Below are 12645 nucleotides of genomic sequence, written 5' to 3' on the forward strand. Positions count from 1 at the left end.
TTCAATTCTAAGCTTGTCAGTTTCATACAGATCAAGGACTGAATTCACCTTAGGACATGAAGATGGTTTGTGCTTTTTCAGTTCATTCTAGCTTATCAGCAACAACAAAAAAAGGTGTATATGTTCAGAAAGGCTTATTTTGTATCACTAAAAACTACAATAGAAATTTGTTTGTATTTGATTTGTAATTAGAAAGCAAAAGAATGAAGGCTAAACTTGCAAGTGACTCAACATGTACTGGACTACACCATTCAAATCTTTCCTATTTTTTTCATTGCTGAACTATATGTGAATTGAACCTAATACATCTCATGAGTTCAACTTAACTCATACCCAAACTCAGGAGAAAAACTGGCAGAATTAGTGCAATACACCACCCAGACCTTATTGTTGTGTAACCTGAAAGCAACCAGATTTGCTTTACCAGCCACATTTCAGATAACTGTAGAACAAGAAAAATTAAACAATTAGAAAAAAATGAACATTCCTACACAATTGTTACCAATAGGATTGTCTCACATGAGTGGTAGGAATTTTAAAAAGTACAATTTTTGGCATGTGGTGGTTATCTGCATAAAGATGTAAAAAAAATGTTACCTAGCCTACAATCTCATAACTTTTCCATATGCTCATTTCCCATGCAAAAGAAATTCACATGGAGTGAAAAATGTCATTAGTTTTGCATTTTCACAATAATTTTTCCATATAAAAAATGGGTGGTCCAGTGTACAAAGACTCTCACTTAGTGGGGTCTGAAGAGTGATAAATGTACGCAGTCTTACCAGGTTACCCCTGCAAGCAGAGAGACTGTTTCCAGGAAAAGATTCCGTATAATTAGTGATGAAATTTAACAAAATGCCACCAGATGCAAAAAAGTTGTAATATTCCCACATGGATGAGACAATGCTTCAGGGTAGAAGGGGTCACAATAACAAATATTTTAATACAAAAAGGAAGTAGTTCAATTATCAGAGCATACCTTTAGGAACTAATACTTAATGTCCCAAAGCAGAGAGGAATTTTTGAAATTAATTGCATACTTCAGTTCAGGTGACACACTTCCAGATATTCTATGTGATAACAACCTTGACCTCAAAACTGCCAGCAACTCCTTATGACGTGATTCCTTTCTCTTGAGTACTTGTATGAAAGCATGAAATCCAAGCCATTCCACTTCTTCCTTTTCCAATTTAAGAATTGGCTGGATTTCCGAGCTAAAACGCATGGAATGCATCCTTTTCTTTATCAGCACATGCAGATATCTAGCAGTTGATCATGAAAGAAAATGTATTTGAGTAATGGTTATAATTTGTAGAATTGACGTATTCAGAAAGAAATACATAATCGTTTGATTGAGACCTAACATATAGCATTTTTCCAATGAGAAAAGCTAACCAAATCAACAATTAGAAATCAGTGTTAATACCAGTTCAAGAGTATATGATATTCATACCTCAAAGATCTCTGAATAATGTCTGAACAATATCTTGTATGAAGTTTGCAGATGAATGATAAGTCACGAATATAACAATGAAACTTCATAGCACATAACATAAACACTTGGTAGGTATTTAATCTGACAACAGCGGCTGAGTTGATATTTGAATCGAAGAATATAGGATGGCATTTAGGTCGTAGAAAGAGACACAGCTTCTCCTTCAGATGAATGCCTGGTTTACCTTGCCAGCAAACAGTAAGTGTCGAGCTTAAATGGTTACTCAAGTACCTGTTTGGCATATGGAATGGCTTACTCCGAGAAAATAACCAAAATATAATTCACACATGAATAAAGATGGCTTTCATGATAGTACATCAATCTAATATCATCCTGCACCTGAAGACAATGTTCATTACAAAATAAAGAATGAACATCTCAACTTCCGAAGTCGAAACCATAGTAGCAGGGTATGGGACAGTCTGTTGACTATCCCACAGCTGAGTCTAATTGACCCCTCCCCTATTACTGATTATATTTACTGATAGGGTGGAAGGTTATATACAAGGACAGAACAAGAATTTCAATTCAGTCATGCATAAACCTGAGAAACTCTCTTACTAATATAAGCAATTGCAAAGTATACCTTTACATCACATCTAAACAGCTGTAACAGGAAACTTGACAAGAAAAAACCTAAGACATCAATTTAAAATATATATATATAGAAACCATTTTTCTAGAAAGAACCAAACTGGGATAAACAAGCATATTATCCTTAGAGTTATTGGGCTAACTCTGCAGAACCACTATAGCACCCCTGTCACATTTTATTTTTTAAAGATGAGGGCATAAACCTATTGGATTTACAGAGAGAGCAGCGAGCTGCTGGAAGTTAATTTTCTCCTTTATTTTTGTTTGTTTCATTTGTTTTATTGCATTTAGAAGGATTAACAATATGATTTAACATTGATCTGCTCTTTCTAGTAAAGAATTTCCAAAACAACAAAAGAAGGCAGAACATCATCTTCCCACAAAAACTGTTCTCCATCAGCTGAAAATTGACACTGACTTGTATTATATTATTTTATCAAAATCCTGAAATCTTGATCCAAATTTTGAAAAACTCATCACTGGAACATTATTGATCAACACATGCAGAAGATAATGTGTATCTATTAACCATGCTTAAAACAAGGACACGCATTATATGCAATAACACACTCAAAGAAAAAAGCTTCGAATAAATATTAACTTTGTGTAGTCGGCCTGAATTTCCATAGTGGAGCAATTGATAAGCAGACCACTCCAACGAAGAAATGAAGTAGTCCCATCTTCACCAGCATAAACCCTGTTCAATGGGGGGCCTGATATCTGTTCTACATCAAAGTTTGCACCAAACTTTTTCTCATTCATGTAGCAGTTGTAACCACGAAATCCTCTTTGCAGCCTAGAGAACAAGCCTTCTGCCTGCTTTTTTGACGTTGATATAAAAAGGAAATCATCAATAAAGCGGAGTAGCATATAACATGGAGATAAGTCTTTATCATCACTTTTGGTGTGCACAGCATTGTTCTCCTTATGACTGTCAGATTCCAGTGTTTTTTCAAGATATGGAAATATCACATGCCTCTCCAAATGTCCGTAATATAAGGAGCAAAGCAAAGATGACAAAACACCTCCCTGGGGAATACCAACACCTTGCAAGTAAAATTTCCCATCAAACAGCAACACATTGTGCTTCACATGCTCTGTAACATAGGAAAATAGCACTTTCTTTTTCACATGCTTCCACCGTTCCTGAAACATTATAAAAGGTTAATTTGGCAATTGTAAAGGATTCTTTGTACTAAATAATTATCTAATTAGAGAAATTGGCACAATATCTTTTTCGAATCTACAGCAATGTTAATGTTACAGCTTGAGCGATATGCAGAGTTTGGAAACTAAGCAGGCTTACACCCTTAGGTATATTAAACATTCCTAAAACCTGCGGGTTTAAGCCATAATTCAATCATTCCCCTGGTTCTTAAAAGATGGACAAACTCTTGTTGGATAGATAAGTTCATAGTTCACTTCTGTTATTTAAATAAAAACATACTTGTTTTAGCATTAAGTAATCAAGTTCAGCAAGACTAGGACCAAAATACCAGACCAACCTAAAACTAGTCACCCTAGAGATGTGAAGGAAATGCAGGAGATGCCTTCTAGAAATACAAGGAAAGGATAGGAAACAATTTGTACTAGTATCAGGCTAGAAATAGCATTAATTGTGGCTCGCCACCTGGGTTTTCTTTATGGAGAAAAGGTGTGTACTCAACTAGGGATTTGGGTCGAGATCATTTGTTCAAGTCATGGATTCAAAACAACTTCCAGTATACAAGAAATAGAACCAACATTGTATTCAATGAAGGAGAAATTAAGGAGAAAGCAACTCTCATCAGTCTCATGCCTGAATTTTTACAAAGTGCGCAAGTTAGCGACCAATTTGGTAGGCAGTTAATGAGTTTTTGATGCCAATGACGAGTTAACATGAATTGCAATAATCCTAGACGATGGCATAATGCATAGTAACTGTCATTTACAAAATGAAATGAAAATACATTTCCCTAATGCATCACTAAATAATGCAATTTCAGTTGTGCTAATCGAAAATACAAGGATATGTCTGCTATGAACTGGCTTTCTTATATATTGTCTCCGAAACCGCCTGAACTAAGGAATCTAACATAAATTGAAGTAAATTTGCACAAGTCTCAGTTTATAAGAGGTGTACTGTAGTATTCTGTCACTTAATATCAGGTTGCCATGTAGGATAAAATAACCAAAATTTCAAGATACACGTCAGACACCCACACAATGGTAAGGACAAATTTCAAAGAGTGCACATCATATATAGGAGAAAAAGAAAGACCACAATTGACAGTCCATGCAGTTAAGTTTGAATAGGTAAACTTATCACATAAAAATTTAACAGAAAATATACTTTTTTTTAAATGGTACCTGATTAACAAAGACAGCGTGCTGAGAACGAAAGGAAACAAATGGAGTGAATTGCCTGTGGCCAGTGTTGATAGTTTCATCCACCAGTTTAAATTGCTTTTGAACCCAGAAAGATTTCTTTGTACAAACAACTTGATCATACTGTCTCAGACAGTATTCATCTTCCAGTAGTACATCTTTGATTATACCAAGAAGCTTGTCCTGATCAACAAAATCAAATGCTTTCAACACGTCAGATGTGAGAATGAACAAATTAGGCATAGAAGTCAATCCCTTCTTCTGGTGAACCAAAAATGGGCATAGTTTTTTGTAAACATCATTGTAATCAAACACTGAAGAACCTAAGTACTCAGGATCCTTGAACTGAATACTTTTTAGAATAGTATGGGCTTCACGGAGAGCAGAATTCACAGATTGAAAATATTCTTTCTTGGTTTTTAGATGTTTTGCTTTCCTTTCAGTTTTACAATATTGAAATCCCATACTGGATATGTGCAATGGCAATCTTGAAGAACATTTCAAATTTGCCACCATTCTTACTCCATTTTCTTTTGGTTGAAGTCTGAGCTTTGAAAACCCAAATGGTCTACCTCTAAGAATATTATGTACAGCCACATCATTCAGGCCACAGTATCTCCAGTCTTTGAAGCAAGCAATGGTGCTATTTGTTAACTTCTCCCAAACTGATTTCTGATAATAATAAATATCTTGTTTCCCTTGCTCACTTTCAGTAACATAGAAGTTTGATTGGATCAATGGTACAACCAGATTAGAGAAGTACCAGAGCATCCACTTCTCCAGAAGCTTACGTTTAATACCATGCACATCACTATTATGATTTCTGAATTCTTTATGGAGGACTTTACTATGTCCTTCCATATAATTTCGAACCCAAGGTTTTTCACGGTTTAAGAAATATTTATTTGATAGGAACGGAAACCTTGATGTTTTCAGTTCATGCATACATAGCTTTAGAGGGAATTTCTCAAATCTCCGTAAGTGTATGAACTTGGAAATATTTCTCCTCATTATCCTCCAATTTGAAGGAGTACCTAATAATTCAGAAGGAAGTAAACTCCTAGAAACAGCCCATATGAAAGATACCACTTGGCTTTTTGAGCAGTATGCCTTAACTGCCTCAAGCTGTGAATTAATTGCTTCAACAGTATCTGCACAATACTTAGTACCATAATCCTGAGATTTCTTGTCCGCACTTGTTCTTGAGAAACCATCCTGTAAGAATGTAAGACGAATAAAATCAAAGTGTCTTGTAACAAAAATTTATCATGAAACTTGCAGCAAATTCTGGAGATGAAAAATAATTGTTCCAATGAGTTATAATTACTAGGCAAAAGCTAAAATGTGTTTTGCACTGTGTACATGTCTCCAAACATCAACTAGGAACAAAGATAACGGAAAGTTTGAGTACCAACCAATATAGTAAAAATTTAATATCCTGAAGAGAAAAAACAACCTTAAGTCTGGAGGTAGATGTTCCAGATGTACATTGATCCAATGATGGACCATCACAATGTTTAACCAAGAGCTTTGTATGCTGGCAACACTTTGTCCTTTGAATGAGATTCTTAAACCACTTAACAAGGGAGTGAGACCTGCAAAAGCATTGCACTAATACAACTTACTAGAAATATGAGCTTTATCATTGAATTTGAACAATACTGGCTTCTAAAAGTCTCATTATTCGTCTTAGAGAATTGAAATTTATCATTGAATTTAAGTTATAAATTTTTTAAAGGTCTCAATATTGTTTCTTACTTCCTCCTCTGCCTTCTAGTTCAAGTCTATAAATATTTCATTTTATATGTACAATTACCAGGAAATATATCAGGAGTTAGTTATCAAAATTTACGAGGGTTCTAAAGTCACAGTCCATGCAATAATATTCTTCTATTTCTTCTCTGGCCTCTGGGTATCATTCAGCAGTTACATTACGCCGCAGTCAGGGAACCCTGTAAAGCCTCATTTTGCGGAAGCCGAGAACTTCCGGCCAATGATATCCAACTTCCAGAAAGTACAATGAACTTCACATACATTCTGGCTTTTTGAAGTAAAATGAACTTCACATACACTGATTTCAGGCCACAAAATACAGGTTATGAACAGGGGATAATTGTCAACAGTTAATGTAGAGGTATCATAACATTTACATTTAGGAATACACTGCAATCAAAAGGCCTGCCTGAACTTACAGGCATGCAGAGCCAATGAGACACGAACCACTGCTGTGAAGACAATGCATTGACTGGGCATTGGGATTTACATCTGAGAAGCCAAAAATATTGCCAAGGAGATACTTTGAACAAGCCAAATTTGGCCTTAAGGAATATAAAATATCTGAAGAAAAGCCGTGAAGGAAATGTGTATCCTATTTAACTTAGCAGAAGGAGCAGCAGGCCCTTGTGAAATGAAATTATAACACTGAGGCAAAATAATTTCCCTCAGGAATTCTGTATCTCCTGAAAACAATTTCTTTTGCTTGTAAACAGAAAGAATATTTTCATTGAAAATATCAAAAATATGGGAACAAAGAAAAATATCTCATTTCAGGAGACATGTAAAACCATGTCAGATTCATAAACCATTGGCAGATACGTTTCTTTGGAAGAACTGAGAATGAAGGCTCCAGGTTATAAAAGATGGACTGCCTTTTGATATTCGTCCTCTTAGGAACAGTTGGAAGAGATTGCAAGATTAAACAGCAAGAACATTGCCATGGCAACTGCAGCTAAACAAAATAAAAAACCAATGTATAAGAAAACAAATTATGTCTGCAAGATGATTTAAGCCACATAGTTCTAAAAGAACAAAATATTTTTTATGAAGATTGAAATGAACCCCACATAGTTGTCTTGTATTAACATTTTATGTAAAGTTGCCTACCATCAACATCTCACTACTCTCTCCTCCTTCGTCATAAAGACATTCCCTAAATTGTAAGTGGCATTCTACAGTATTACATAGAGACAATTGATCACCTTTTCATGAATACTCAAGCTGATGTTGTCGCACTGAAAACTAGCATGCAAGCCATCTTTGTTAATAGGAAGCATATTTAGACTCTTTTCTTCAAAATTTAACTGCTGCTTTTTGCATCTTTGCCGCTGCCATCTAAATGGCCTAGAACGCTTTCCAAGCCTAGGTGTAAAACAAACCGAGCCTTGTTTCCCTTCTGACTCTGACTTCTGTACCACAGAATCGGTTTTTGTTGACTTTGGAACTTCAGACACACTGCTATCGTAGTTCCTCCTTCCATGATGACTGATCAGTTGCAATGAAGACTTTTCACCAGTTAATCCAAGACTACTTACAAAGCTGCCAGGATCATTGGTACTGTAAGAAATATGGTACTTTTGTCTCTCTGTTGTTAAGTCATCAATGCCATCTCTTTTTCTCTTTTGCCCTCCTGTTGCAAAGAGAACTTGTTAGTGGAACACCTTACCATAAGCAAGAGGGAAAAGGTTTTTCTCAATACATAATGTTGCTGTAACACTCATGACACAAATAATTTGTCAGGAAAGAAACCACAGCCATAACATTAATCAGAAAATGAATGAAAGTTCGGAAGAAAAAGAAGAAGATAAAATTGGATCAGGATAAAACATAGACTTATAAATAAGAGAAGGCTCACTGATTCATGTGTTCATCCAGTTATTGGTACCAGACACATGGTAACTGTAATTAATCTCTCAGATGTGACAACTTGCATTCAAATCTTCTAAGAAATTTTATGACTAAATGTGTAAGTGATTATTGAATTAACCAACAGTTTGACATTGTAACAAATTTAACAACTCTGAATGAATAGCAAAACCTTACAATCTTTGAGAAACAAAATGGATTTTTTACCTAAAAGAAATAAAATTACATGGACGGATTTAAACATTTTAGATGCATACATATGACTGCAGTAACAAAAAACATATTTATATATATATATACACACACATATATATATATATCATGCTATGCCACAGTTAAGTTGTTTATGGATATCACAATATGATAGACACTTGTTACTACCGCATTTATCAAGTGAAGGATTCTGATTGCCAGACTTTGATGAACACTTGAGCATGTTGAAGCATAGATGATTAATTGGTGGACCTCCCACCTGGTGATGCTTTCCACGAGGAGCTGGCAAGAAAATTGATGTGTTCCTTAGTAGGTAAACCATTAAATCATCTCCAACCTGCATGGAAGCAAGGGTTTGCCTAGTTTCTAAAGAGAGAATAAAAAAACAGCTTCAAAATATTAAATATTAAACATCGTTATAAAAAAATTCTTGATATCATCTCATACCCTACTTAACAGAAGACACCAAGATGCACAGGATAAAAGCTCCACAATAGGACTTGAAGACTTTTTCTGCATATGAACACAATCGTCAAAAAAAGAAATCAAGACATGCATGCTTTTGTGTATAATAGTTTAAAAAGAACAGAAGGAATAAAACACATTAGTCTTCATGAAGAACCTAACATCATTTCAAGTTCAACCTTAGAAACATTCATGACATGATAACTAAATCAGAAATGCCTGTAATATTTCAAAATACTGGGAGGCTGGGGAAATTTAATATATTCTCTACAGGTTACAAACATCTTGACATCCATGACCAACAACTCAAAAACAAACCACTCTACATCAGCAACCAAGCCTTAGACCCTTAGTCACACATGATGGAGTCGGCTATAAGGATCAAACTACACCATAATGCTCTATCATATACCATGTTTATTAACAAAGCATTGATATCTAAATATTTCCTAATAGTCCCGCCTATGTATTTTTCTTGACCTCCATCTACCTCTACAAATTTGACTAAACTCCATATTAGAAGTGATCTAGTTATTCACTTATTACGAAAGTAGTCTGTTAGTTACTCGTAGTTATAGTTTGTTAGAAAGTTTGTTAGTTCTGAAAGGTTCTCTTTCTCTCTATATATAAAGGACTTTGATCCTCCTTGTAAATCAGAATATTAATAATACATTTTTCAGAGCTTTATTCTTCTTCGTCTTCTCTTTAGAGTTCTCTCATTTCTTATCTCTTACACTCCATTTGATTTACTATGCTTATTGAGGCTTCTAACGGTCTCCTCCACATATGCTCAAACCATCTAAGAACATATTCTACGCTTATAATAATAATAATGATCAAAAAACAAAAAACACAAGTCTCCGAAAATAGCAAAATAATAGTATAAATAAAATAAAAGTTTGTACCATATTGAAGAAGGAAAAAAACACTCCTTACCCTATCATAACCAGAGTACAACACATTTGAATAGCCGGGTTCCTTTGTAGACAACATCTGTTCAATAGTCTTCTTTACAATCTGAAAGTCAATTACAGAAATTCCTAATACATTATCTCCAAACCACAATACAAAAAAAAAGACAGAAGACATAATAGCTATGTTAGTCCTTCCTCATCAAGTTTCTATCCAAAAACTACCAAAAATATTTGTGGCACCAACACAGCCACATCACTTATGTGTGCATGATCCTATACATAGTTAGTCCTAAACTCGGGTAAAAAGTAAAGATTGTGTTAGTCAGTCAACAACCTACATAAAACTTTCTCGAATTACATAGCCATGTCACCTCCTTGTATTAGTTTATGAATACAAACTTGATGGATAACTAATGTCAGAAAAAAAGTGAGACCTAATATCCTTGAAGAAAAGTCACATGAGCAAAAGTTAAAGAGCCCAAAAATGCATTTAAGCGAATCAAACTCAAGTTCTTGTTTTTTTTTTTTTGTTTCTTTTCACAAGCACCATACTACATTAATCAATTAAAACGCTAATTCAAACAAAAAAAATCACTTTTTTACTTTAAAAAAAACCTGATTTTGGGGGAAATTAGAGTAAGGACTAAAAATGGCAAGTGAAGGAGCATTTCGAGCAACAACGATAAAGCATTTGTTGAGGAGTCTTCGGTAATCGGAAGAGTCATCTGATCTGATGAGGAATGAACTGCGATCGGCGGTGCAGCGAAGACAGCAGCGTCCCCTGCAGCGGCAGAGCTCCGGCGAGGGAGGCGGCGGAGGAAGGATGGATTGGATGGTGTGAGAGAGGGTTCGTGCACGGTTGCGGAAGAGACGCCATAGTACATCAGGAACTGGAAGGTGAGGCATGCGTTTCTTGCCCATTTTGCCGGGAATATCAACTGTTTCAAATTACAACCTTTATTCTGGACTGTTTATTTAAATTAATAATGTTATGAGAACCGGAACAGTTGGTCCAACCGATCTGATGACTCGGTGAACTTGAAAATAATTCTGGTTTACGGTCTTAATCGAATGAGATGATAGACCGCTTTGAATGGGAAAATTCTGGTCCGATAGTGTTAAACTTATTTAAATCGTAATAACCTGAAAAGTGAATCAAATGGTTCACATAATTTTTATAAAAAAACGAAAACTATCATAATATTTTATTTTACTTCGATCCAAGAAAATATGAAGAAATGTTACTTTACTATAGTTATGTATAATTATTAATTATTTTGCATTTATATACACTGGTATATAATATATAATTATCGAACAATTTAATTGTAAAATTTCTTACAATTTGATGTCAGACTTCACGATATTACTCTTTAAACTATGATTTCTTTGACATGCAATAAAAGCATGTGGAATTTTATTGGAATGATTACAAAGTCTGATACATAGGTGAAGAGAATGGAATGTTTGATTTGTGTGAAGGAGTGATTATTGGTATTCCGAATAGAGTTGAAAGTTCAAACATTTCTTAATTGTCTGATTTATCGTGCCTAATGTTTCCATGAACATGATTGGTAACTAAATAACATTGCTAAATACTTGTACATTCATAAAGTAAAATTTGATGTAAGATATGAGAATTATAGTAGAATTTGATATTGTTTGGTATGATAGAAAAAGAAGAAATATAAAAAAGTGATTGTTTTTTTTTCTCTCTTTTGTTTGGTTGAATAGAAAAGGAAAAGAGATATAATATTGTATATAAAGTGACAAAAATGCCCCTCAAGCAAATAGAAAATAAAAATATAATTAATTATTTGAATAACATTTTTAAATTTATTATATATTATATTATTTGTTTTAATAAACTTAAGTGTCGACTTTTAGTTAATTAATTTTACATTTCTTTTAATAATTATAACTTTTTATTTTATATATATAACTACCCTAAATCAAGTAATATGGAGTAGCTTAAAGTTATATATGTATACCTTAATTTAAGTTTATTAATTTTAATTTTTGAAGATTTTAATATTGAATATAACTTTTGAAGACTATATTATATAAGTATTTTTGTCACATCAAAAAAATTATAAGTGTTAATAATAAATAGATGTATGGACGAACTTGTCAAATGCGCAATTTCTCACCTCTTTCTTCTCAAAGTTGAGAAGAAAATATTTTTAGTGAGAGAAACCTCTTTCTCTCTTCAACCAAAAGAGGTTGAGAGAAAATCTCTATCCAATCTCTTCTTTTCTTCTTCTAAAAGTCACCTCTACCAAAGAGAAAGTGTATAAGTTTTAAAATGTCACCACATACATCTTTCTAAAAATGTATGCACTGATAATATATAAGTTTTATATATTGTAACTGTGTCATCTACCATTCATATTTGCAGTGATTGTATATAAATCTTTAAAGTAACAATACATAGATATTATAAAGACATTTTAAGGATTTGAAAGACTTATTACATGAACCTTGTAAGGATACAACCGATGAGCATTGATAGTCTCGAAATTTATATGGATTAGTCTCTCTATATGGTTCAAATGGTACATGTTTGATTCCCTTTAAGCAATGTATCGGGTTTGAGTCTTGTGGATGGAAAAAATGCCCACTGGGATAGTTAGCCTTACGTACCTGTGGATGTTTCCGGCTAGGACAGGATTGCCTCCAGTACGAGAATACCTATTGAGAAACCAAAAATTAAAGGGTATCCAATGTTAAGAAATGTTGGTGAATTTTTTTTGGTAAAGCATATCCAAATGTTTATGAATACTGGTGTTAGGATGATTTGTTGATCAGAATTCACTACAATACAATGGAAACATGTAACCAAAAGTGAAGAACATTTAGCCACCATAAGCTACAAAACATTGTTAACAAATCATGTATGTTGAAATGACTAGCAAAAATGACAGTTTTTCACAGATACAAAGGTTGTTTCTTTCT

At 34.0% G+C, this 12645-nt stretch overlaps 1 protein-coding gene across 3 annotated transcripts; it reads right to left on the minus strand.

Annotated features, from left to right (window-relative positions):
• Positions 122-10635, minus strand: LOC109363399 (telomerase reverse transcriptase). 3 transcript variants are annotated; one of them, XM_019609660.1, is made up of 13 exons: positions 10306-10635; positions 9713-9793; positions 8759-8824; positions 8480-8648; positions 7435-7862; positions 7052-7184; positions 6649-6793; positions 5913-6051; positions 4439-5671; positions 2691-3235; positions 1454-1726; positions 980-1262; positions 122-442 (listed from the first exon to the last, which is right to left on the minus strand). In XM_019609660.1, the coding sequence occupies exons 1-12, from the start codon at positions 10609-10611 to the stop codon at positions 989-991; spliced, it is 3792 nt and encodes a 1263-aa protein (XP_019465205.1). In that variant the 5' UTR covers positions 10612-10635; the 3' UTR covers positions 122-442; positions 980-988. The 3 variants fall into 3 exon arrangements, with proteins under 3 accessions (XP_019465205.1, XP_019465214.1, XP_019465197.1); XM_019609669.1 differs by lacking the exon at positions 122-442 and having other exon boundaries at positions 830-1262; positions 7052-7178; XM_019609652.1 differs by lacking the exon at positions 122-442 and having other exon boundaries at positions 830-1262.

The sequence above is a fragment of the Lupinus angustifolius genome, chromosome LG01, assembly GCF_001865875.1.
Source record: "Lupinus angustifolius cultivar Tanjil chromosome LG01, LupAngTanjil_v1.0, whole genome shotgun sequence".
Lineage (NCBI taxonomy): Eukaryota > Viridiplantae > Streptophyta > Magnoliopsida > Fabales > Fabaceae > Lupinus > Lupinus angustifolius.

Coding starts and splice junctions, on each gene's coding strand:
- LOC109363399 (XM_019609660.1), bottom strand. CDS start 10,611: ATGGGCAAGAAACGCATGCCTCACCTTCCAGTTCCTGATGTACTATGG. Junction 8,825..9,712: donor TGTACTCTGGTTATGATAGG/GTAAGGAGTGTT, acceptor GTTCATATGCAG/AAAAAGTCTTCAAGTCCTAT. Junction 8,649..8,758: donor GGTGTCTTCTGTTAAGTAGG/GTATGAGATGAT, acceptor GCTTCCATGCAG/GTTGGAGATGATTTAATGGT.